The sequence below is a fragment of the Canis lupus genome, chromosome 25 (assembly GCF_011100685.1).
Source record: "Canis lupus familiaris isolate Mischka breed German Shepherd chromosome 25, alternate assembly UU_Cfam_GSD_1.0, whole genome shotgun sequence".
Classification (NCBI taxonomy): Eukaryota; Metazoa; Chordata; class Mammalia; order Carnivora; family Canidae; genus Canis; species Canis lupus.
This window is the reverse complement of record NC_049246.1, coordinates 33,154,483-33,182,480: the sequence shown is the minus strand read 5'-3', so window position 1 is coordinate 33,182,480 and position 27,998 is coordinate 33,154,483. Positions and strand designations below refer to the sequence as shown.

The 27,998-nt window shown below is 35.0% G+C and overlaps 1 protein-coding gene across 1 annotated transcript in view; it reads left to right on the top strand.

Annotated features, from left to right (window-relative positions):
• The first annotated feature begins 5,131 nt into the window (after positions 1 to 5,131).
• Positions 5,132 to 27,998, top strand: part of ADAM7 (ADAM metallopeptidase domain 7) — a 62,593-nt gene continuing 39,726 nt past the window's right edge. Inside the window, exons 1-7 of the mRNA XM_038573784.1 lie at positions 5,132 to 5,372; positions 6,524 to 6,627; positions 11,744 to 11,820; positions 22,644 to 22,722; positions 23,703 to 23,779; positions 24,752 to 24,944; positions 27,068 to 27,121. Coding sequence (XP_038429712.1) covers positions 5,321 to 5,372; positions 6,524 to 6,627; positions 11,744 to 11,820; positions 22,644 to 22,722; positions 23,703 to 23,779; positions 24,752 to 24,944; positions 27,068 to 27,121 — 636 coding nt within the window. The 5' untranslated portion in view covers positions 5,132 to 5,320. The remainder of the gene's footprint in view (positions 5,373 to 6,523; positions 6,628 to 11,743; positions 11,821 to 22,643; positions 22,723 to 23,702; positions 23,780 to 24,751; positions 24,945 to 27,067; positions 27,122 to 27,998) is intronic.

Below are 27,998 nucleotides of genomic sequence, written 5' to 3'. Positions count from 1 at the left end.
TTAAAATCTGCTTTTGTCTGACCATTTGGACTCCACAGAGTCCCTTTGATATTGAAATATGTTCCAGGGCTCATTGTTTTTTGAAAGATAGTTTCTTATACTTTAGTGATCATGTTAATTTAAACAGAAGACTGACTTGGGAGTGAGAATAACAGATAGACTATCATACATTATATCATTACAACGTTATATCATAATATTGCACTATGCTATCAGTTATATCATAATATTCCACTATACCATGTTAGCCACTTGGTAGAGTTTGGAATTGAGTATAACATTCTCCAAACTTGAAAGATTGATTATAGTATGATTATAAGAAAGAATAAAGCTTTTTTCCTCTCAAAAAATGGGGCACCAGTATATAATAGAAAGAACATAGAGTTAGGCAGAAATTTTCTTTTAATTTCTGCTTTCCATTTATTGATTATGTGACTTGAGTAAATAATAAAAATTTTTCTTCCTTGAAAGTGCTTAGTTGTTTCACCTGGGTTAACCATAGGTAATGCTGTATCTGTAGTATTTTAGATATGCTAGAAAGTTAGCCTAGCTGTAGCTAATGCACAAAGACATCAGAACAGGCCTCAAACCTTTATCATTTACTATGACACTATGAATAATTGAGATTGCACAATTGGAATTTAAAAATTGTTTATTCTTTTCCCCATAATTTTGACTGTAACAAATGCAAGTTCAATATAGTTCCTGTCACCCAATTTCAAATGCTCTTTTCAACTGTCACAATGTATAAAGCTAGTGAATTCCATTTGATGTGTGGATGAATATTTGTTTGGTTTGGTAATGGATCAAATACCCCGAGGACACTCATCAGTCTTCAACTCTCTCTCGCTATAGCCCTGAAAGAGTGTCAGAAATTCTACCAGTAAATGATCATTTGGATTAATGTTCTTTCAATTATGTTCAAAATTTCTGGAAACACATGAGGTTGTAACTAGGCAATAATCATATTGCAAATTATTTTTTGCATTTAACTAATTTATTAAATGCAGTGACTATATGCAAGACACTGCTATGTTTGTGGTACCAGACTCAGCAAAAACAAACAGAAACATTGCTTTCTGGAGATTATAGTCTGCTGGAGGAAACAGATAATCAAATAATTGAACCAATAAGTGTGTGATAAACTAACACAAGTTTTCAGGAAAAAAAAAGAGTATCTTGTTTCAGAATGAAACATGGTCTAGATTCTGGGATTAGGGAAAGCTTTTCTGAGAGAGAGAGAGAGAGAGAGAGAGAGAGAGAGAGACCCTTGAACTGAAAACTGAAGAATGAGGAATTGATGTGGCTACAAAGAAGATAGGAGAGGACTCCAAGGGGACAACCATGTATGTCCTAAAGGTTTTTGATGGAAGAAAGTATGGCATGTTGCAGCAAAGAGAGGAAGCCAAAGTCCTTGAAGTGCAGAGAAAAAAAGGTAGATGAAAAGTGGATGAAACTGTTACAGAAAAAGTAATAAAAACAAAAATCAAGACTTATTTAGTTCTTAAAAAATCAATACTTACTCAGCTTTTAATATGCAATAGGCACTGTTTTTAGGTGACTTAGATAAATTATCTCTTTTAATCCTCACTACAACTGTTATGAGTTTAGTCTCATTTTGGGAAATGAGAAAACTGAGGCACAGAGAGTTAAGTTACCATCCAAGGTCCGCAGGTAGAAATTGTAAGTTCAGTAAGAACTGAACTCAGGTGGTCTGAATCTGAATGTATACTCTTATTTACTATAACCTCCTCATAAATAAAAGTTACAATAATTATAATTTAGTTTTATTAGGTGCTTACTACTACCAGATATTGTCCAACTTCTTAAATGTATTAATATATCCATTTAATAAAAATCATTCAGCAATCTATTGTTCTAGGCTCTGAAGATACAGCAATAAATAGAACTGCCAAAAATCCTAGAGGATACAGTTTAAGGAAAAGAAGCAGGCAATTGAAATATAGATAAATGAATGAATGAATTAATGAATTAATTAATTAATAACTAGCATTCCAGATGACATATAACACAAGGCAACAAAGGGCAACATAGGTACCAGGGCAGAAGTGAGAATGTCTACTTTGCCTAGAGTTTTTGGAGACCTTATTAACATGATGATATTTGAGTAGGGACCAGAAGGCAGAGAGGAAGAGAGACATGTGGCTGAAAGAAGGAACAAACTACAAGCAAAGCAGAATATGCTTAGCATGTTCAGTAAAAAGCAAGGACACATAGAAACAGGATCTGAGTGAGAGGAGAGTAGAAAATATGAAGCCAGAAAACATCAAACTAGATTATGTAGATCCTAGAGGCCACCACAGGTCTTCAGCTACTATTTTGAGATGGCAAGTTCCTGAAAAGATTTCAACAGAAGAATCACATAATGTGATGTGTATTAATGAGATCATTTTGGATGTTATGTAGACAACACACTATGGGACTAAAAGAAAACCAGCAAGGTCAATTAAGAGGCTATTTTAATAAAGTAGGCTAGAGATGATGACATGTTGGATCAACAAAGCAGCAGTATATGTGGTTGGAAGTGGTCAGATTCTTGATGTCTTGACTCTTCTGAAAATACACAGCTGGATTTATTGATCAATAAGATGCAAAAAGGGGAAAAGAGAGGAATCAAAAATGACTCTTGTAGCTAAAAAAATGGGATTGTAATATCTTTGATAGGAAAGACTATGGAAATACCAGGTTTGAAAAGGAAGATCAGAAATCTAGCCTTCTACTTGTATTTGAGATATCTATTAAATATTCTAGTGAAGATGTTGAGAAGAGAGATGTTTCTATGAGTCTGAAATTCAGAGATGGTTGGATTAGATAAGTGAACTCGGCAGTCATCATGTCACAGATGATATTTAAAACCATGAGATTAGATGAGAACTTATTTATTAGTGACTATATATAGAGAAAAGTGCTAAGAGTTGAGCCTTGGGAATCTGGAATATTTAAATATTGGAAAGAGAAAAGGAATCCAATGAGAGCAACTTAAGAAGAAGCTGTGAATAAGCAGAGTCGATCCGTGGTATACCATGAGCTAAACTCTTCAAAAGGTAGAAGTGATCAATTGTATTAAATGTTGCTAAAAGGTCAAGTTAGAAGGGATTGAGACTAGACCACTGGATTTAGCAAGGTGCAGCTCATCAGTAACATTGATGAGAAGTGTTTTGTTGAGTGAAGGATAAAAAGTCTGATTACTCAGTTTCAAGAGCAAATGGGGAGAGAGGAATGCAGATAAACAGTATGTGCTATTAAAAGAAGTCAATAATGAGGGGACACCTGGGTGGCTCAGTGGTTGAGCATCTGCCTTCTGCTCAGGTAGTGATCCTAGAATACAGGACTGAGCCTGTATCAGGCTCCCCACAGGGAACCTGCTTCTCCCTCTGGCTATGTCTCTGTCTCTTTCTCTGTGTCTCTCATGAGTAAATAAATAAAATCTTTTAAAAAAGTAATCAAGAATTGGACAGTAGCTGAGTGGAGGGGACAATGAAGTAAAAGGAGAAGTACGTTTTTAAAAGATGGACAAAAATGACAGCATGTTTGCAAATATACAGTTCAGATGATAGCGTAGCAAAAGAGAGCAATTGCCAGAGTGATGACATTGGAGGTGGAAGGAGGAATAGAATCCAATATATTAATGGTGTGTAGACATTACAGGCATGGGCAGTCCATCCATAGAAACTGGAGAGACCTAGTCTATATTGGCACACATCTTGAAAGTGTGATACTGTGGTAGATGTGATAATGGGAGAAAGTAAGATTTCTTTCTTCTGGTAGTTTCTTTGTTTCTCAATGAAGTGGAAAACATGGTAATCATTAAGAGTAAATTAAAGGAGATTTGAGATCTGAGGAGAGAAGAGACTATGAAATAGTCAACTAAGAGAATTGGAGAGTGAATGAACCGTAGAATGTAAGATTGCCTTTTAGCACAGATTCATTTAACACTCATTCTCTGCCTATGAGATACATGTTATTATGCCCAAAGTCCATTTTATAGATGAGAAAACAGAAGTACAGAAATATTCCGTACTTTGACCAAAGCCACAGAATTAAAAAGTAGCAGGTAATTTACCTTTTGAAATTTTAAATTTTAATCCTAACACCAATGACAATGACAAAGTATTGAAGCATTTTCAACAGGCACATGACATGATCAGATTTCTATCTGAAAAGATCATACTTGTCGGAGTGTAGCCAAAAACAGTTTATAAGAACCTGGACATAAAAGGAGGCAGAAAAGCTGGAGAAAAGAGGTTTGAATATTTTTTAGAAGGTAAAATAAGCATACTTAATGATGGGTTGATTATGAGAGATACCAATGATGACTACTGGGTTTCAGACTTGCAATGTGGAATAAATATTAACATCATTAATGAAAGCAGAGAACAAGTTTTGTATCTTCTTAGTTTGCAGGGAGTTTGAGCTGTCTCAATGAAGATGTTGAATAGAGAGTTGGCTGTAAAGGTCTATCACGCAGGTGGCTGGGAGTAAAAATGTGAGGCATAGCAGAAAGATGATAATTAAACTATAACTGAAGATGAGATGGCTTTGGAACAAGCATACAGTTAGAGGAAAAGAGGAAATAGGATAATACCTTGAGGAACTCCAAAACCCAAAGGTTAAGTAAAAGAATATGTACCCAACTTAAACTTACGCAGTGTGATATGTCAGTTAGATCTCAATAAAATTGGGCGGGGGGAATCTAGTTATTTTCCCTTGCCTCAGGACTCTGGGGTCTTTTATCAGGGTGGGGGTGGCAAGTAGGGGTAGAATGTGGATGAGTATCTTCTCTTTTTACAGCTTTTGAAAGGCCATTATACCCATGCCCCATGGCATAGGCTTTTATTTAGTTAAAAAAATAACTTCTCAATACTTCTATCTAGTTTTTATAAAATTTTCCTTTATAATTTCTACATGTGGCATTCTTCATATGCATTTTGTCCAACCAAAGCTTCCATAAACATTCTTCAAATATTTTTTTCTAAGACATATATGATTTTTTTCACTTTTGAATTTTTAGTACATCTAGAATTCTATTTATATCAGGCATGAAGTAGGGATCTCTGCCCAGCCCAACTCCACCACAGCACCTCAGTGGTGCCTTTAATTAGTACATGATGTCCACCCTCCAGGTTTTAGCCTCAAGCACCTCACAAATGATGCAACACAAGCAAGAACATTTCCTTGTACTGGATCAAAACTACTTATCTATCTGGGCTCTTCAACCCTGCTGTGGAAACAAGGGCAGAGAGCTGCACACATCTTTTCTCAAGCATCTGTGCCCCTTCTTCCATCAGAATCATTCAGAATGTTTCTCAGGAGTTTGCTTTTCATGATTATACTCATTTCTCAGATTAAAGGTATGTCTTAATCTTTTTATCACGGTTTTCTTACTAGGCTATGAGGTAATGTCTCTTTAGTCACAAAGTTTAAACTGTAAATAATAAAATAATATTCATTGATGATTTTGCTGAGAACATAGTGTAGGACTCGGACGAGTTATGTCTAATATTGAGATTCTATGCTTTTATGAAATACTTCAGTGCTTTTACATACTCTGATTTACAGTGAGAAGGAGGAAGGAGTGGGTGTTTCTGAATATCTGCAGTGTAGAGACACTGTGCTAGCCATTAGGTACTTTCGCGTACATTAGCATGTGTGCAATCTTATTATCTCTATTTTATAAAGAAATTGAGAGGGGCACCTGGGAGACTCAGGGGTTGAACGTATGCCTTCGTCTCAGGTCATGATCCCAGGGTCCTAGGATCGAGTCCCACATCAGGCTTCCCACAGAGAGCCTACTTCTCCCTCTGCCTATGTCTCTGCTTCTTTGTCTGTATCTCTCGTGAATAAATAAATAAAATCTAAAAAAAAAAAAAAAGAAATTGAGAATAATATCTACAGATCAGAAAGAATAGAAATAGCATTTATGGCCAATAAACTCATAAGACTTTGATTCAAATAATAGCAGATTGTAGCATCCTATGGTCTTTCCTCTAAATCACTCTTTAGTGAGATAAGCAGGGCTCACCTCAGGAAAGCACTGATTCAAGAGTACCTACGCCCTTTTAACAAGGGAAAGCTTTGTATTTGCATTTAGCTAGGAGAGTTAAGATTTCAAATGCAAGTGTCCCTGGGAGATAAAATTGGTAATTTACACCGAAACAATCCCTTACAATGCAGGTTTGACAGGTGCAAAATCCAGAGACAGACAGGAGGAGATTAAGATGACGAAGGTGGTAGCTGCAAAGCAAAGTGGGAAGACGAAAGAAGCTAAAGACCTAATGAGGAGGAGGGGAAGCCTGTTTTCCAATTTTGCTTATATTTGCCTAATTTGGAAACTATCAGTCTCAATTTCCTTACCTATTAAGTGGGAGTGATACTTCAAAGTGTTGTTGTACATGGCTGCTAATTGAGAGCAAGTGAACTCTATGAGAATGATTGTTATCTAGTCCCTGTGCATGGGTGTCAATGCCAGATTATATTTTCTCCCTTAAACATTTCCTTTTAGAAAAGGTAATCATTGGAGTCGAAGGTCAAGAAGTGGTTTATCCTAAAAAGCTTCCTCTGATGCAGAAGCGAGAAGTTTGGCACATTCATGATTATGACATACAGGTACATGTTTTGACTTAATAAATATGATTTATTGCTTTCATAGGGTATGTAGAAAGCAACCTCTGACTAATCAGAAGTGAAAAAGAGAGGAGTTTTGATTTTTCTGAGAACTCCCACTCAGTCTACAGCATGCACTTGAGGGGGCCGGAGTTGGGGAGGAAGCAAATTTGTGTTGGATTACAAAACAAAATGGAGTAAAATTTGGATTTTAGAGGGTGCCATGTACAGTTTTCCAGATTGTTTGAGGATTTCCACTAACAAGTTTCCAGGCTGATTTAAGGCAACCTCATTTGTTCTGAGCTGGTGCCTATGGAATGTAATTTCTGAGCATTTTGCTTTCCCAGTGATATAATATGCAGGTTCACTTGCCTTACAGACTCTGCAGCAAAGTTGGACAACTTTCATGGGAACACATGTGGTCTGTTGCTTAGAACAGTGTTTATTCAGTTGTTAAAATGTAAACATTTAAAATTTTATTTTCAAAAGAAGCAAATGTTTATGCAGACAATATGTAATGCATATAATAGGAAAAAGGCTTCAAAATAAGGTAATTTTCAATTCCCATTACTATAAAGGGCATTCAATGACTGTTCTTAGATATTTATTACCAGACACTTGCATTGTGGGCCCAAGCTTTCTAACTTGGTCCATGGAGAATAATGACTCTCACTTTGCCCCAACACTCCTTGAGGGCAAACTTTTCCCAATGCAACTATTTTTCTTCCCTCCATCATTAGAAGAGCCAGCCTTCCAGGCTCTCATTTGTTAGGTACCTCAGTCATAAGCAAGACATATTTCAGCTTTTCAAATGATCCCACTGAGATGTCTTTCCCATGGCTTAAGATACTGAAAAAGCAACTTTTTATCTGCTGTCATTTGGAGATAATGTCTAACCATTTTTCTGTAATAATCTCCTTACAAATAATGTTTTCTCTTGATCTCCAATTCTTTTATCACCTTCTTAAATCTTTTATTAATATAACATTACATGTCAACTATACTTCAATTAAAAAATAAAAGAACTTTTATTGGTTGAAGTTTGGTACTCGTCTAAGAGGGCAAAATCAGCCCTCTGCCACCATTGTGCAACTCAAGTCCCATTATGAATATACAAGATGAGCCCGGATGGCGTCAGGAAATATGCAGGATGAGTTTGGAACATCTTATACTACCAGAATTAAGGAAATTCTCAAACAAACAAACAAACAAACAAACAAACCAAACTTGCATTGATGGGATTATGTCAAAAGAACATAGGGAGCCAAGTGAAGGACCTCCCAATAGCCAAAGAATGGACAATTTGAGCAAAAAAATAATAATAACATAGTTCTGGGCCATAGCAAAGTATAAATTAATATCTTTGAACTCATAGTGGTATAAGTGAATACTTGAATAAGTAAATACATGGGGGAAAATAGGAGATATAGATTTATATAGGAAAATAGATTTATATCTCCTATACATAAGAATTAAAATATTGACATAGACACTTCCCTTCCCAGGAGGTGGAGCATAACTCCTCACCCTTTAAGCATGGCCTGTGCATAGTGACTTCCAAAGAGTAGACTATGGAAGGGGGAAACAGTGAAGAAAGATGGAAAAATGCTACCTCAGCCAAGTGATTACAGTAATCAGTAACCATTATCAGTAATAAGTCGCGTTGATAGTATGTACTCTTAATATGATGTGATGAAGATGGCACTTTATTTTGTTGTTTTCTCCCAAATCTTCAAAATTCCAGGCTAGGAGTGAGAAAAATATCAGAAAAATCTTAATTGAGATGCAACCTATAAAATGCTTGATCAGTACTCCTCAAAACTGTCAATGTTGTTAAAAAATAAGAAAAGCCCCCCCCCCCCCAAAAAAAGAAGAAAAGCCCAAGAAACTGTCATAGTGTAGAAGAACCAAAGGAGGCATGACAACTAAATGTAATATGGTGTCCTGGATGGGATCCTAAGACAGTGAAAGGACATAAGACAGAAACTAAGGAAATCTGGATAAGTTTATTGATTTAATTGATTTGTCAATTATTTAATTGATAATGTCAATCTTGGTTCATGAGTTGTGACAAGTATGCCATAGTGATGTAAGATGTTGATAATATAGAATGCTGAATTGTGAGGTACATGGAAATTCTCTGTATTATCTTCCCAACTTTTCTCTAAATCTAAAATGATTCTAAAACAAACAAAAAAAAGTTGTAAAACTAAATAAAATAATAAAAATTATAAACAAAATTTAAAATTGTTTATTAATATAAAAACAATATTAATGACAAAATTAATAAGAATGTCACATTTGACAGTATTAACAATAATGTCTGAATATTAGCTAATATTAAAGCCATAATCACACATTCAAATTTTACAAAGTCCCACTATACCACTGTTACTCACACACACCTGCACATGTAGTTTATCACATTGTAAATAGGATTCAACCCTTCTTATCTGAATAAGCATCTAGGTTCTTGCCTGCCCACTGTGTGTGAATTACATGTTTATAAAGAAGTCCTAATTTTATGTTAAACTTGCAGTCAAAATAATACCCAAATGCACACTTCACATTCAAAAGCATTAACTCCCCTCTCTCTCCCTCAAAGCTGCCCCTCTTCAGAAGACCCTCCTTTCAATAGTATGGTTTAAACAAACCAGAAGCCTGAGGGAATTTTTATTTTTATTTTTTATTTTCTTTGAGAGAGAGAGGTGGGAGGCAGGAGAGAGCGAAAGAGAATCCTAAGTAGGCTCCCTGCTCAGTGTGGAGCCAGACATGGAGCTCCGTCTCATGACATCACGATTTGAGATGAAGTCAAGAGTAGGGATGCTTGACTGACTGACTTCTCATGCACTCCTTGAGAAAATTCTTCACTCTTCTCTTTTGCCTCTCCCATAAAAAACAAACAAACAAAAAAAAATCTTATGCATTCTAGCATGTAGATATCCTTGAAATTATCTACTCTCCCTTATCCCTGCTGCCACTCCCCTGCCCAAGTGAGCTGTATTCCATCAACAGCCTTTAAATACTTTTCCTACCAAAATAAGACAAAATCAGAGGAGACAAACCATAGGAGGTTCTTACCTCTTATGGAAGGGAACAAACTGAGGGTCACAAGAGGGGCAGGGGGTGAGGGGATGGTATAACAGGGTGATGGGCATTAAGGAAGGCACTTGATGTAATGAGGCCTGAGTATTATATAAGACTGATGAATCACTGGACTCTACCTCTGAAACTAATAATGCACTGTGTGTGTATTAACTGAATTTAAATTTAAAACAAACAAGCAAAAAATAAATGGTTTTCCTGCTTAAAGTTGTGATTTTTGCTAATCCATTATCTGTAATAAGTAAGCCATCTAAAATACCATACCTCCTTCTGCATTTTTTGTCTAAACTTTTTTCTTCGGATAAAGTCCAAATCTTCTTCTTTTTTTTTTGTTTTTTTGTTTTTTTGTTTTTTTTTTTAAAGTCCAAATCTTCTTAAGTGACTAATTAGTCTGTATATAATTCGGCTCCTTTCTACTTTTTCATTTCTCATATTTATTCAACTTACACTTGATTCTCCAACCACCTTGAACTTTTCTGGGTTTCTCAAACATGTCAAGCTCCTTCCTATCTCAGGGCCTTTGTATTCTCTGTTTTCTCCTGACTCCTCCCTCACACAGTCACTGCATTTCTCCTATTATGATGCTTATAATACTCAATTACATTTGCTTGATTTTCTTCTTTGCCAAGCTGTGGCTTCCAAAAGGGCAGTGTGTATCATTGTATATTCCATATTATCACTGTGCCTGAAATTGAATACATGGGTGAGCAATAAACTAAAGAAATGTGCTAGATAAATGACCAGTAACTGTCAATCCTTAAATTATAAATAATTCTTATGATCACAAAGAAATAAAATACCACAAAAATACCCAAAGGGCATAAGTTAGGAATTAATATACAAATAACAAAATAAACTAAACAAGAAAAATATCACTATGAACAATGATCATTAAAGAAAAGTTTGTCACAACAAGTTATCATTTCGTTGTTAATATTTAAGGCAAGAAAACAAGAACTACTATACATTTCTAATGAAATTCTAATTAAAAAAAAGAAATTCTAATTTTGTGCTTCCTTTCTTCAGGGTTATCTTACAAGCATTGTCAAACATTTTTTTTTTCACGTTGCTGTCAAAGAAATGATGTCTAAGTATAGTGAATACTCCAAATCAAATTTCTGATCCAGATAGAAGTTAAATAAATTCACATTGTGTTTCAGTCATAAAATAACATACTATAAAAGAACATTTATTGGACTAGGGAAAGTGGTCATAGTCATGATTAGTTTTTATGTGAGAAAGTAGATTATAAAAGAGTATAACCCAAACTGTTAAAGATACATAAACAAGAGCTCTATGGGTGGGTGCAGAACTGTAAGGACATACAACAACTTGTTATCTCTGGATAGGAAGAAAATATACATATTTTCATTTCATTTTATAACTAGAAAAAATGCCCATCAAACATTTAATTAAGGGACACCTGGGTGACTCAGTGGTTGAGTGTCTGCCTTTGGCTCGGTTGGTGATCCCACAGTCCAGGATCGAGTCCCACATCAGGCTCCCTGCATGGAACCTGCTTCTCCCTCTGCCTGTGTCTCTGCCTCTCTTTCTCTCTGTGTCTCTCATGAATAAATAAATAAATAATCTTTATTTTTTTATTTTTTTTATTTTTTTTTATTTATAATAGTTACAGAGAGAAAGAGAGGCAGAGACACAGGCAGAGGGAGAAGCAGGCTCCATGCACCGGAAGCCCGATGTGGGATTCGATCCTGGGTCTCCAGGATCGCGCCCTGGGCCAAAGGCAGGCGCCAAACCGCTGCGCCACCCAGGGATCCCTAAATAAAAATCTTTAAAAAAATAATTAAAAAAAAAACTTACAAGCAAAATCCCCCATGTATATTGGACCTCATAAATTCAGCCTAATCCATGTTTATCGTTTTACCTGGCGGGATTGCTGGACTGCTGGGTAGATGGATTAAGTCTAATTTTTCCCCACACCCCCTCCACTCCCTGCCCCAACACACGTTAAAGGAATACACATGCAAGTCACACGATGGGTACTGTTTTGCAGGAAACTTATGAAGAAGAATTGCTGTATGAACTAAGACTCACTAGAAAAACTTTAATACTTCACCTTTTAAGGTCAAGGTAAGTTCAATTATAATTCAATACCTTATAGATTTATTAGTCTGTAGTATCCCAGTTTTTGTAGAAACTGCCAATGAAGTGAATTCCTCAAGTCATTGTTACCTACATATAGACTGAATTCTTACTTTCCTAATATAAGCCCTAATATAATTTCGACATCTTAGCAATTACAGACACTGCCCTGCGGTTCCTGAGTTACCCTCTATTTAGGGTACTTAGAGCCCTTTGAACTCTGTATACTCACTCTAGGAAGAGAGTTAATACATTACTTCTTTGTGAGTCAGTGAAACAGAGGAAATTTGAAAAACATGGTTTTTAGAATGCTAAGTTACTTAAAATAGATATCAAACCAAGTTCTTTTGGAGAATAAACTAAGAGCAGGGAAGAATTTACCAAAGCACGTTACACCTTGTGTCAGCTAAGCAATTCTAATGCCTTTAATTTCTTCATTATGATTCCTTGGTATTTATTGGTGAATTGATTCTTTTATCATTGTGTCATTACAGAAAATCCCTCTGGTCAGGAAGTGTATTTTACCTAATATCAATGCTTTCATATGTTTGCACGGTGTACTATTTTCATCCATTTTCTTTCACATTTCTGTATCTTTCCATTTAAGATGGATCTCTTGTAAGTTGGCAAGTAGTTGGGTCCTGCTTTTTAATGAATTCAGACAATCTAATTTCTAATTGCAATGTTTAATCCATTAACATTTAATGTTATGAATGATATATTGTATTTAATATTTGATTCCCGCTTATTTTGTTTGTTTGTTTGATTATCTGGTCTTTTTTTCCCCTGCTTTCTCTAGATATTTGGGTTATTTGCTTTTTTTTTTTTTTTTTTTTTTAACTTTACCTACTGGCTTTTCATTTATCTATTAGCTTTTTAGCAGTATCTCTCTGCTTTAGGTTTAAACTTTTGTTTTAGAGATTATAATATTTATTTACAGTTAACACTGTGTCATTTTATGTAAAATGTAAAAGTTTCCTCATCATATAAGTCCATTTAAAACCACAATTCTTTTATGTTAACTTGTTGTATATATACATCTATATACATAATTTACTCCATAATGCATGGCTATAATTTTGGCTTTAAGTGGTCATATACATCTTAAAGAAATCCAATAAAAATATATATATTGTTTTAACTTACTGAATCATTTACCATTTCCTATCCTTCTATTCTCAGAGATTCAATTTTCCTTCTGCTACCAATTCCTTTGACCTGAAGGACTTTCCTTGCCCATTTTTGTAGTACAGATCTGCTGGGAGAAATTTATCTTGGTTTCCTTTTATTTGAAATGGTCTTTTTTTTTCTTCATTTTTGAAGGTTATTTTTTGCTGTATATAAAATTATGGATTGACAGAATTTTTATTTCTTTTGGCAAAACAGTGTTGACATTGTTCTTTCCTCTGACCCCTATAGTTTCTAATGAGATGTTAGTGACAGTTTGAATTCTGTTCCCCTGTATACATTATGTTGTTCTCTTAGTGCTTTCAAGATTTGTCCTAGTTGCCAATATTCCTCAATTTGACAATGATATGTACAGGTGTAATTTTCTTCATATTAATCTTGCCTGTGCTTTACTAAACTTCTTTAAATTCTAATTTACGTCTTCCTCCAAATTGGATAAAATTTCAGTCATTACCATTTCCTTCCTCCATACTTTTTCTCTTCCTAGCAGTCAAATTATCAGTATTTTAGTCCTTTTAATATTATCTTACATGTCCCCAAAGCTCTGTTCTTTTTCTATTTCTTTTCTTTAGACTAGATAATTTCTACTGATCTATCATCAAGTTTATTACCTCTTTCCTTTATCAATTCTATTCTTGCCCATACAGTGAAACCTTTTATTCATGATATTTTCAATTATAGTTTTTTAATTTGCTTTTTAAAAAGTAATTTCCATATTTTTGTGCTAACATTTCACATCTTTTCATGCATTTCAAGTATATTTTCTTTTACTTTGTGGAAAATAGTTATAATACCTACTTTAGTCATCATCTATAATTTCAACCTCTGGATTGTCTCGAAGTAGATCTTTATTGATTGTCTTATTTCTTGAAGAGTTAGAATTTTCCTGTTTCTTCATATGTCTAGTAAATTTAGATTGTGTACTGAATAATTTTAATGAAATGTGGTAGAGACTAGATTCTGTTGTCCCTCTGAAGAGGTTTGATACTTTTATTTTATCAAGGAATTAACTTTGTTAAATTCAAACTGCAAACTCTGTCTTTTGGATGGTAGCTCAAATTTCAATTCAGTTATTTTATTCTTAGTAGCGCTTGTTTATTGAACACATTAATATGTCAAATACAGTACTGGGAACCAAAAAGATATAAGTAAAAGTAAATCAGTCCCTTTTTAAAAGTAGTTCACAGGCAACCTCAAGCATGTTAGGGCAAGGCAAATAAAAGCTGGTGGACCAAACTAGGTCTACTACGCTCTATGTATGACCCTCAAAATAAGAATAATTTTTAAAGTTTAAAATATTTGGAATGAAAACAAAATAAAACAACTAAGCAAAGAACATGTAACAAAGATCATATGTGGCCCACATAGCCCAAAATGTTTATCATTTGGATGTTTACGGAAAAACTTTGCTGACCTCTATAATATAGAATGAGAATCTAGTAAACATGAAAATGGAGATTTTTGGAGGTATGAAATACACATAGGAAAGAATTTCAAAGTTTACCTGGAGTATAGTAAGTGTGTTTTGAACTGGTTTTTGAAGTCTTGTAAGTTTCTCATGTCAGGAGTGGGAACAAAATGTGACCAGGGGTAGTTCAAAGAGCTAAAAGAAAAAATATGGTAGGTTCAAGAACTTTACAAATAGTTTATTATTTATCTATGTATCTATTTCTGAGATATCTTGACCTCTGTGGGTTATAAAAACTATTACCTTCTAATTCACTAAAATCCTTTAGTATGTTTACTTCTACATCATCCAAGTAGTTAATAAAATGTTAAGTCATTCTTAGATCAGGAATACCATGATAAAACAGCATTTTAAAAACTGTACCTTTATGATATTTTAGTTCTAAATCATTTATTATGGCTATATTGAGTATTTTTTAATCATATATTATGTTTCAGTTTTTGACTTGAGTAAATATTGGTGTCTATTCATCATCTTGGAGAGACTTTAGATTGAATGGATTCTACTAATGGCAAAAATATTATGTGATGATAAATGTGTTATGATTATGTAATATGTATGTGTTTTGAGGGTTTTTTTTAAAAGATTTTATTATTTATTCATGAGAGACACACACAGAGAGAGAGACAGAGACAAAGGCAGAGGGAGAAACAGGCTCCATGCAGGGAGCCCGTTGTGGGACTCGATTCCGGAACTCCAGGATCATGCCCTGGGCCGAAAGTGGACACTAAACTGCTGCCCCTCCCAGGCGTCCCTGTTTTGAGGTTAAAAAAACAATAAGCATAACTTGTGGTTGTCTATGAGCACAGTATTATGATATTATGTCATATTACAGTACAGAATTCCAAATGTTAAAAAATATGTTAAAATGATAAAAAAAGTTCTATAAAATTTCTTAAAATTGATGTTTTAATTTATAAAAGAAAATGAAGCTATGAATTTTTACTTCCAGAGAAATGGAGCAGACATATTTTTCTCTATTCCTTCCACTAAGTACAATTAAAACTTCTGGGCACTACATATATAAAGCAAATATAAGAAGACTGACAGATGTGAAGAGAAAGTCAGACCCGCTAGAAACTCTGTTACCCAAGGAATGACAGACACAGTGGTGTGTTTCTCAGGTTGCCTTTTGGCTTCATATATCCCAGACTAGATACTAGAGAAATCAGCAACCTGGAAATATCCATGAGCACATACAAAAAACAAACAAATAACTAAACCAAAAACCTACAAAAATCATGCTCTATTTAGCCAAAGGGCTAAGAAAGAAAGAAATAACTTAGAAAAACAAAGTTTTTAGACAATAACTGTTCTACTCTAGCAAACATCACATACACACAGAGAACAGTGTCCCCACTCCCATCTCAGCCAGAAAAAGCAGTATCAAGAGACTAAGCTTCCACCCTTGTCAGGCTATAAAAAGACACCCCAACACCCTCTCTTCTCCTGTTCAGAGAAACAGAGATAGCTAAATGGAGAGTCAAGACTTTCATTCTGGCCTAGTGGTAAAGAAGCCCCATTCTCCTCAGTGTAGTGTGAGGATTATTATAGAGCCTGGATGCCATGCCCATCTAGCACCTTTCCTGCTGGGTTAATGTGAGAAGAGGCCTAGTGGAGAACTAGCAAGAACACCCCTCACAGTGTCAGTGGAAGCCACATGAAAAGCATAGATGAAACATCCCTCCTTTCTTACTGAGAATTATTTCAGTGGGAATGCATTTGACCCTTGCCAAGCAATAGCAAGGAACACATGTAGGACAAGTAGAGACCTTTGGATTTCCATTCCTATTTGACAGTAATGAGGTGCCTCACACTAAAATAGTATCAGAGAAGATCTACTAAAACACAAGATCCAGGGGGTTATAACATAACATCATAATATCCAAGTTTTAATTAAAAATTCCTTATCAAACCAAAAGCCAGAAATATTTCAATCTAAAAGAACGAAAAAATTAGTAGCTGCCAACACCAAAATAAGACAGATGTTTGAGTTATCTGACAAAATTTTAAAGCAGCTATCATAAAAATGCTTCAATAAAAAATTACAAACATGCTTGAAACAAATGAAAAAAAATAGAATGTGTCAGGAAATGAATAGAAAAATCTCAGAAAAAAAGAAAATAGAAGATATAAATAAGAATCTAAAGAAAATGTTGGACCTGAAAAGTAAAAAAGTAAAACCCTCAATAGATAGGCTTAAGATCAGAATAGAAAGGAGAGTAGAAATAATCAGTGCAGTTAGAATAATAGAAATTATATAATCTGAATAACAAAATTTTCTGGGAAAAATATACTCTCAGGAATATGTGTGAATAAAACAAAAGATGTAAAATTGGTGCCATCAGACACCCAGAAGGAGAGGAGAAAGAGTATGGAGCCGAAAAAGTATTCAAATGAATATTTTGATACTGAAAATTCTCAAATTTGACAAGGAAAATACCAACACCTACAGGTTTAAGAAGCTGAACGAACTCAAAACAGGATAAACTTAAACAATCCCATTCCAAGTTTCTTTTTTTTTTTTTTTAAGATTTTATTTATTTATTCATGAGAGACAGACAGAGAGAGAGAGAGGCAGAGACACAGACAGAGGGAGAAGCAGGTTCCACGCAGGAAGCCCGATGTGGGACTCGATCTCGGGTCTCCAGGATCAAACCCTGGGCCAAAGGCGGTGCTAAACCGCTGAGCCACCCGGCCGCCCCCATTCCAAGTTTCACCACGTATTCACATACATACATACATACACCTAGAGCAACCACTAAGAAATCTATTCAGAGATGTATTCTGAAAAGCGCTATAGATAAATCAAGATGGAATTTGAAAATATATTTAAGCAACCCACAAGAAGGAAAGAAAAGGAAACTAAAACATGAAAAAAGAAGAAACAGGAAAAAAAATAAAATATCAGACTTAAGTCTTAATATTTTAACAATTACTTCAAATCTAAATGGTCCAAATACTCCAATTAAAAGAGAATGACAGAGTGAATGAAAAATGCTGTTTAGGGCAGCCCCGGTGGCTCAGGGGTTTAGCACCACCTTCAGCAGGGGGGCAGGGAGGTATTATCCTGAAGACCCAGGATTGAGTCCCATGTCAGGCTCCCTGTATGGAGCCTGCTTCTCCCTCTGCCTGTGTTTCTGACTCTCTCTCTCTCAGTGTCAGTCATGAATAAATAAAATCTTTAAAAAAGAAAAAAAATGTTGTTTATACCATGTCTTCCACAAAATAGAGGGAAAACTTCCCTTTCATTCTATGAAACCAACACTACTCTGATACCTAAACTAGACAAAGATAATATAAATGAAATTGAACTACAGGCAAATATCCATTGTGAATGCTAGCAAATAGAATTCAACAATGAACAAGAATTATAAAAAAAAAATTATATACCATAACCAAATGGATATTTGGTAAGCCCTTGACTTACTCTGGTAAAAGACTGAATGTTTTCCTCCTAAAATCCGGAACCAGGCAAATATATGCACTCTCACCACAGCTATTCAACATATTCCCAGAAGATCTAGTTAGCACAACTCAGGAAGAAAAGGAAATGAAAGACATATAGATTGGAAAGGTAGACGAAGAAAAAAGCCCTTATTTGCAGATGATACAATAATGGTTTGCATAGAAAATTCTATGAAATCTAACAAACTAAGCTAGCATACAAATAAGCAAACAAACAAAAACACCTCCTAGAAGGAATAAATGGGCTCAGCAAAGTTACAAAATATTTCATCATAAAAAATCAATCGTATTTCTATACAGTTGCAATGAATATGTGGACACTGAAGTTTAAAATACAACACCACTTTCAATTATTCAAAAATAAATGAAAAAGTTACAAATATGAGGAATATATACAAAGCTTGTTCACTGAAAACTATAAAATTCTGATGAAAATCATCAAAAAGATATAAATAGATGGGACCTTATTTTGTGTTCATATACTAGAAGACTCAACATGGTAAAGATGGTGATTCCCCAATTGATATATAGGGTTATCGCAATTCTTATCAAAATTACTGTAAGATTTTTTAAAGATACAGACAAGATTATTCCAAAATTTATAGGGAAAGACAAAGGAACTAGAGAAGTTAAAAGAAATACGGAAAGAAAAAAAACAGGAGTAACCGCTTCAAGATGTATATAGATACAGAGTCATACTATTAGGGGAATAGGCACATAGATCAGTGGAATCAAATAGAAAACTTGGAAACATTTCCACACAAGTAGAGCCAACTGATTTTTGCCAAAGTTTGTAAAGCAAATCAATGGAGAAAGTATAGTCTCTTCACCAAATGGTGCTGAAACTATACTATATCCATAGCAAAACAAAGCAAAACAAAACACACACACACACACACACACACACAAATAAATCACAAAAAAACAGAAACCTCAACCTGAATCCAAAAGCTTATGACAATTTCATACAAAAATTAATTCAAAATAGATCTTGGGTTTCAACATAGAATGCAAAACTATAATACTTTTAGATAAAACAAGATAATATCTTCAAGATTTAGGGCTAAGGCAAAAAAATTCTTAGACTTGACACCAGATCATTTGACGTAAATAATAAAAGATAAAGTTGATAAATTGGACTTCATTGAAAATGAGAGTGCTTACTCTACAAAAGTCTTGTTATGAGGATGAAAGACAAGCTGCAGATTGGGAGCAAACATTTGCAAACCACTACCAAAAAGGGACTAGTATTTGGAAAATAAAGGGTTCTCAAAACTCAACCATAATAAAGCAAACAATCCAATTGGAAAATAGGCAAAAGATATGAAGAGACATATCACCAAAGAGAATATATAGATGACAAGTAGGCACTGAAAAGGTGTATGGCACCATTAATCGTTCAAGAAATGCAATGAAATAGTACATTCGATCAGAATGGCTGAAACTAAAAAATAATTATATCTCCAAAGGCTGGCAAGAGATATAAAGAAACTGGATCATTAAAGCATTGCTGATGTGCATACAAAATGATATAGCACTCTGGGGAAACAATCTGCCAATTTTTATAAAACCAAATGTGCAACCTCCACAAGGTAAAGCAATTGTACTTCCGGGTATTATCTCAGAAAAGTAAAAAACCTACATTCACACAGATAGCTGTACACAAATGTTTACAGCTTTATTCATGATATCCTTAAACTAGAAGCAACTCAGAGCTCCTCAACAAGTGAATGGTTAAGCAAACTGTAGTAAATCCATAGTATGGAATACTACCCAGCATGAAATGGAACAGCTCCCGTGGATCATTAGGGCATTATGCTGAATGGGGAAAAGAAGGCAAACCATATGTCATATACCAAAGGTCATATAACATATGATTCTGCTGATAAAACATTCTCAAAATGACAAAATTGTAAGGCTGGGAAACAGATTGGTTGTTTTGAAGTATTGTTAAGAATTAAGGATGTTGTTCGAGAAGTCAGGGATTATAAAGAGATAGCAATGAGGGAGATTTTTCTGGTGGAATAGTTCTGTATCTTGATTGCAGGGGTATAACAGAAATCCACATATATGATAAAATAACACAGAAATGCACACACATGTATTGTACTAGTGCACATATCTGGTTTTGTTATTGTACTATAGTTGTGTAAGATATGACTGAATGAAGTGTACACAGACACCAGACTCTGCTATGCTATCTCTGTAACTACCTGTGAGTGGGTGATTATTTCAAAATGAGTGGGTCGTACTTTGTATTCATGAATTAAAAAAAAATAGGATCTGTTGTTTTATAAGAAAATGATGTTTTTCAATATACTTTGGGGGGAAAAGAGAGTGATCCCCACTATGATTCAGTCCCTAAGCTTAAATGCACATCCTGGCTGCATGCAGAACACATAATCCTACCTATTTAGGACTTACCAAGGATGAGACAAGCTATGTTCATGGAATGTGGGCATGAAGAGAAATCTACCAATTCTGCTCTATTAGAGCAAATTCTCATTGTTATGCCAGCTCTCTGAGGAAAGACAAGTAAGAAGGCACAGGTGGGTATTTTTAATTCAGGTTAAATATTTCCTTAATCTTGTTTTATAAAAATCTGTTGTTAAATGCATATTTATGAGATAATTAAAGGAAGGCTTGGATAAACAGCTATGTAGAGAGAATGATGTCAATTTTAATAATGAACATGTTTATGCATTTATAACTACATAACTGTCTGTTTGTTTTTCTTGTTCATATAACACAGTATATGTTTTACCTCTCAAAAGTGATTTTGAGCTCATTCCATTCCGTCAAACCCAAGTAATGGTACTGATACTAGGGCTTTCTCTACTCTATCACCATTTCATGTCCAATAGAGTCAATATTACACTTTTCTTCTTCCGGACTCATGAATGTTAAAATGGAATTGTTATTATCCACATGGGGTAATTCAGACAGAACTAAGTGAATTTCAGAGCACAGTACAGGGTCTTCTTACTGAGTAGGAAATAAGCAGCCTATTGGCTGTCGTCAGAAATCTCACCAGATAGCGGAATTCTAAACAAACTTCTTTTCAAGCAACTTATAGTGTGCCATTGAATGAAAAGTTGACAGTCTTGACAGGGGGAATAACTCTATGCCTATCCTTTTCCTGATTCTAGGAATAGGTTTGGGGCACATCAGGAAGTCTTTGATGCTGACAATCCCTGCTTCTGTGTTATCTCTGTGTGCAGTCACATTTACTCCAGATAAACAGTCACATTCCATCATCATATTTCCTCCATCCATTCCCTTCCACCAGACTTTTTACTTGGTCAGTGTTGTAGCCTGGCTTCTTTTTTACTATTGTTGATCTCCTATGTATAGGAAGACTGCCCTGAGCTCTTCATTTTTATAATTTGGAAACATAAACCCTAGTTCATGTATTCCAAAAGTCTTGACTTTAAAAACTAATGTTTCTGTCATGAGTTTCAAAGGTCTGTTTTTCAGGGCAAAATTTCACAATTTTTTTTTTTTAGAAGGTACTTTATTGAGGTGATTAGGAGTGCTGGTTTCCTGTCTCCTGTCCAGCTGCCTCAGTACAGTCTCATGGGTGGAAAAGACCAGGCCTCTGGGCTGCTCTGGGCCACTACCCAGGAGAGGCTGGGCAGTGGGGCACGGGGGGCTGGGACTCCAGTCCAGGGCAGAGGTTCCAGGCAGCAAGGGTGATGGTGGCTGAGGCAGGGGCAGTTGTGGCCCAATCCCCCAGGGACGTGGAGGGGGCGGTGTGGCTACCAGCCAGATGCTTTTCAGCAGGTCAAAGGCTGTTGGGGGGCCCCAGGCTGCCCCAGATGGTGAAGGCAACAAGGGCAAGGGAGGTGGCCAAGGGAGTTGGCCAAGGGAGTTGACATATACAATCTTAATTCTCAGTGTGAGGATATCCATGGGTTTGATACAGGAGATGTGGGAGAGCGCTGGTTACTCTACGATCACTCGGAATGCCCTTTACTTGTGCAGAGAAAAAACTATGAAGAATTACATGAAAATATTAACAGAGGTATTTCTCTATGGTGAGAATTCAGGACAATTTCATTGGTACTTTTCCATGTTTTCTAAATTTACTATTATTAGTACATATTTCTTTTATCTAAATATATAGCTGTTGGGTTAATGTATTTTAAAATATGTATAGTGGGGCAGCCCAGGTGGCTCAGCGGTTTAGCGCCACCTTCAGCCCAGGAAGTGATCCTGGAGACTCAAGATCGAGGCTCATATCGGGCTACCTGGTGGGGCCTGCTTTTCCCTCTGCCTGTGTATCTGCCTCTCTCTGTGTCTCTCATGAATAAACAAATAAAATCTTAAAAAAAAATAAAATATGTATAGTGTATGTATATATGACATGTGTCAAATATATTTTGTATAAAATATATTTATATATTATTTTTACTTAGGTAACATTTTCTCTAGGTTCATCTCAAGTTGTTACCTTGGCTAAAACTACCAGAATCTTTTTCAGTTTCTTCAAGTGTTTACCATACCATGAAGTCCAGGTAGAAGGTTTTTTCATCTGAACAGGATTGATTTTGCTTATGTGTTTTTAGCACAAAAGGAACTTACTGAGATTTGAAAGCAGTCTAGAGACTTCTCTCTCCATAACTGGTTTTATTGGGTGACTTTATAGAATGAGTAAATCTCACTACCTCTCTGCCCTCTTTTCCAGGGAGTTCCTAGGCTTAAATTACAGTGAAACTTACTACTCCACAAAAGGAGAGATGATCACCAGCTATCCTTCCACCACGGTATCTTATGGAACCTTCCCACATCTCTTTTCTGAAATTTCCTCATGTGATTTTGAAACCCAATCTAACTTCATAAGCAGCTTCAGAAAATATTATGTCAGGAAAAAAAAAAGAAAATATTATGTCAGGAATGAATATTGATTGAATTTTGTCACTGAGTTATCCTAGAATAGAAAACATGACCCTCCAAACTCTAAAAGGAAGCTGATTATTAACAAATCAATGACTGTTAATGTATTTTTCTTTACTAAACCTGACTTCTATATACTCAAAATGGTACTAAGTCTGGAGGAAGGGTACGTAGGGCAGGACACAAAAGGAGTATAAGATAGTCTGATGTTCAACATTCTTTTATGCAAAGGATGGTTGTTGGCCTGTGAGGGTCTGAGATCCCATGGGAAGGGCCACACATAGGCAGGAGTTGAAGAGATGGATATAATGGAAAACGTGATTACCTTGACAGAACCACTGTAGACAGAGCACCAAGTAGGGAATGACAAGGATACTAACTTGACTGAAGCACAACAGTAGGAGACTTGAGGGGACCTGGTTGGAGAGTAAAATCTAATTTTAGCAATCATCAAAAACATTGGCATATTTCATAGGCAACTGTAGGAAAACTATAATAATAACATAAGGGTAGTTTGGTAGGAATTTTAGGATGGGTTTAATAAAAAGAAATATTTATAAGGAAACGGTCACATTTCTAAGGCTGGATTCATAAACTAATAAACTGCTAAATTTGCGAGGGAAGAATCCATATACTGCTTAACACAATGTAATCATGCGATTAAAAGGATTCTAAAGGCATTTCAAAATTTCCAAATGACAGAAGACAATGAATGAATACATGAATGAGTATGTGTACAATTTGTGAGAATGAAATGTTGGTATATTATAAACACAAAATATGCGTATATTATAATTTATGTAATATAAATATATATATATTTATTCGATAGCCTCTTCATCTATTTTAGGATCACTGTTTTTACCAAGGATCCATCATACATGAATTTGATTCTGCTGCCAGTATCAGCACATGTAATGGTCTGAGGTATTGGACAAGTATCTATTTTATTTATAAATTTTCATAATGGATTTTCAGAGACATTTCCTTCTCATCTCTCTAACAACTCTTTAAATAGAAAAATTAATGGGAAAAAACTACTGTGTATTTTCAGCATAAGTATACATTCTGGCCCATCGTTTATGTTAATTTTTGAGAAAAAGATGTCTAATGCACAGCTTTAAGCAAGACAAGTTTTTCAGTATACGATCAAGGGATTCAAGTTGTAAGACTGCTGGAAATCATCTAGCCTGTCCTCTCATGTTATAGACACTGAAATCAGAGACTTGCCTCTGAGCATTCAGTCTTACCGGTGATAGAACTCAACCCAAAAACCAGGCTTCCTAACTTCTAGCCCTGTAATTTCCTACCACACAACATTTCACACCATTTTAATTATCGGGAGTTTAGAGTCCTTAGAAATTAAAGTCAGAAGTAAAGCCTATTTCAGTTCTCTGTAGATCTTGGTCTTAAGGGTAAGAAAGGAAGGAGGTAGAGGGTAGAAGAATAAGAAATTTCCACCTTCATGTGTGAAGTACTCATACATGAATGAGTACTTCACTTGAGTAGATCCCAATATATTCAGAATAAGAATATCTTTGATGACAAAACTTCTGGATAATAGTATTTTACTTTTATGTATTTACAATTAATGCATGATGGACATAAAAATTCACAAATGTTTGCTAGAACTCTGAGATTTCAAAGTAGAGATCGGACTGTCAAATTTCTGAAAATTTAGATGATTTCATTCTTACGAAAGTTATTAATTCAAAGGCCACAATAACCTCATCTTTTTATCATTCCCAGTACCTGACTACATGCTCATGAGACTTTGGTCTTATAGTTTCCATTCTTAAATAGACAAAGTTGATAAAATGGAACAGAAGAATATTGTGAGAAATATAGAAGTAAAATGGAATAGATCTTAAATGTACATCACATTCCCATTTTCCATAGGGGATTCTTCAGGGTATATGACCAAAGGTACCTCATTGAACCAGTGAAATATTCAGATGAGGGACAACATTTGGTGTTCAGATATAATCCAAAGATGCAGTATGCTGCCAATTATTCTTGTACAGAACTCAATTTTACAAGGAAAAATGATCCAAAGGATGATATTAAAATCATGGAAGACCTCAAAATAGAAGTAAGTGCTTTATCTTTAAATCATCTTAATGCCAGGAAAATGTCTCATTTGCTTTTTGATTTCAAAACAGAGATATGAGCTGAACTAATGAAGTACATATGCTACCTGAGTTTGAATCTTCATTGTTTAAAATCTAAAATGTAAATCAAACTTTTTTTAAATCAACATAGAAAATGTTCATTCCCTACAGTAAATCTCAGTTTGTCCCATCAATTTTAAGAATGGGGAATATTTACAACCATACATATAGATTTATGGCATTAAGACAATAAATGTTTGGAAAGGATGAAATTTGCAATGTCAGGAAACCTCTCCTAAATACTGTCTTCCCTCATCTTCACTGACATTTTTGTTTTTGGGGAGTGTGTTCATGATAAGTCAGGGTCTCCCCCTCTCATCATCCAAATGCTCTAATTATGAATTATTAAGCACAATTAATTAAGAGTAATAGCAACTTCAATTTCTGGTGGGATAATTGCACAATCAGAGCCCTCTGTGTCTTAGGCTTTCCTGTACTAGTTCTAATCACCTCAAATCTCCACTCAGTGTTAGCCTTTAAGATCTATAAGTACCCCTCTTCTTCAAATATTCTTGGTCCAGATAGTGTCAGAAACTTACTAGATGCCTAACAAATGTTTCTGATTGATTCAATCAACTAACAGTTAAAATACATACTTAGTTCACACAAAAAAATCACTTAGATCTTTGTACGATATGCTTCCGGTTTTACTTAGAGGGTATGCATGCACCTCAAGGCATAACACTGAGAGCTAAAACCAGAATTTTCTGGTGTTGGTGATTTATAAAATAAAAGATCTATAATTAGCAACTTTTTAAAATTTTTATTTATTTATGATAGTCACAGAGAGAGAGAGAGAGAGAGAGGCAGAGACATAGGCAGAGGGAGAAGCAGGCTCCATGCACCTGGGAGCCCGATGTGGGATTCGACCCGGCGTCTCCAGGATCGCGCCCTGGGCCAAAGGCAGGCGCTAAACCACTGCGCCACCCAGGGATCCCTATAATTAGCAACTTTTATACATTTCTTGGAATTCAGGCTACTGCACAGTAGGAGATTGGAAAGTAGGAGAAAAGTAGAAGGAATACAGTCAGTCCTATTAGCTGGTCAGTCTTATGTTTTGCTCTTCACTATTGATAAATCCTTTTTATAGGAGCTACCTAGTAGGCATTTACTTTATACATGAAATAAAACTAAGCATTAAAAATTGTATTCATTATTCTTATTTATAACCCTTCTATTTATTTATTTAGAGTATAAACTAACACACAATGTTACATTAATCTCAGGTATACAACATAGTGATTCAACATCTCCAACTTCTCCATACATCATGCTGCACTTGCAGTGAGTGTAGCTACCATCTGTCACCATACAATGCTACAATATCATTGACTATATTTCCTATGCTTTGCCTCTTATTCAATGACTTATTTATTCCATAACTGAAAGTCTGTGTCTCCCATTCCCTTTCATCTGTTTTGCCCATCACTACTCCTCCCTGCTTCCCTCTGGCAACCATCAGTTTGTTCTCTGTAGTTATAGGCCTGATTCTAGTTTTCATTTGTTTGTCTACTCATTTGTTTTGAATTTTAGATTCCACATAAGTGTGAAATCATATACTAGCAGTCTTCCTCAGTCTGACTTATTTCACTTAGTATAATACCCTCTAGATCCATCCATATTGCTTCAAATGGCAACATTCCATCCTTTTTATGCCTGCATAATATTTGTATGTGTGTGTATACCACATTTTCTATGTCCTTCCATCTATTGACAGACACTTAGGTTGCTTTCTTATCTTAGCTATTGTTAAGTAATGCTGCAATAAATATAATTTTTATTTCACCTGAAAGGCTAAAGAAAGAAAGGAAGGGTATTCAAATATAGAATGTTGTTTTAGGTTTTTAAAAATCTGATGTACAGGGTCATATGTATTAATAATATATTGGGTTTTATTTGATAAATTCTTGGAATTATTAATTATACTCCTGTACCTTACCTTCCTGTATCAATAATATTAACATTTCTTACCAGGAAAACTAACTTAAAACATTAAAATGAGGAACATTAACCATACTTTATTAAATTTTTCATAAATTTCCAGAGGATTCATAAAGAAAAGTATGTTGAACTGTTCATTGTCGCTGATAATAACGTGGTAAGTTTTCAGATGAACATTTGCTCTTCATTCATGCTTATAAAACATAGCTGTGATTCTAAACAAAAAAAAAAAGGAGAAAAAAGTATTTTAATCAGAATTCCATTTTTGGCTCAATCTTGTTTTTAGCTTCCCCAAACAGAATTATGTAAGAGGTGATAAGGTCCTTTGGCAGTATAGTGGACTAAGTCAAAAGAGAATTTTCCTCCCTATTATGAACATATGGAAATGATGAACAATGTATACAAATTTTATGTATACATAAAATAAATAAGTGCACAACCTATAGTTTAGTTCAGAAGAAAACACAGGAAATCTCCAAGTCCTAAAAATGAGAAGAGAATCTCTGTCAGAGCAATGTGTAAAATTCAAAAGCTTGGTGACATGTAATATATAGAACATATTGCATTATTCCCAGAGCCATAAAGAGCTGCTGCATCTCTGAAAAGGGAACTGGATAATCCCTTTCCAATGAAACTGCAAAGAGAAAATGTTCTGTTTGTCTATAGCAATGGGTAGGGAACATATTAAGCATGAGAAAGCAGAAATCCGAAACTTGCGCCATGCAATGATGTGGAACATGATATATATTTCTTTAGATACAGAAATGCTAAGCAAAGCTTTCAACGTAAAGGTGATTAGAAACTTGATAAACTATCAAAGCTCAAGTCAAAAGTGTCCTATAAAGACAGGCTCATAATCCAAGATAAAACTAATCACATGAGGAAGTGTCAACCAACATAATAGAAAGTAGAATAAGCTCTCCAAGAACTGAAAATTATCCACTGATATTTGAGATTATACACTTAACAATAGAGTAGGAAAAGATATTAAAACAAAAAATAAAAGAGTTACAGGGAGAATCTGGGGTTTTCTT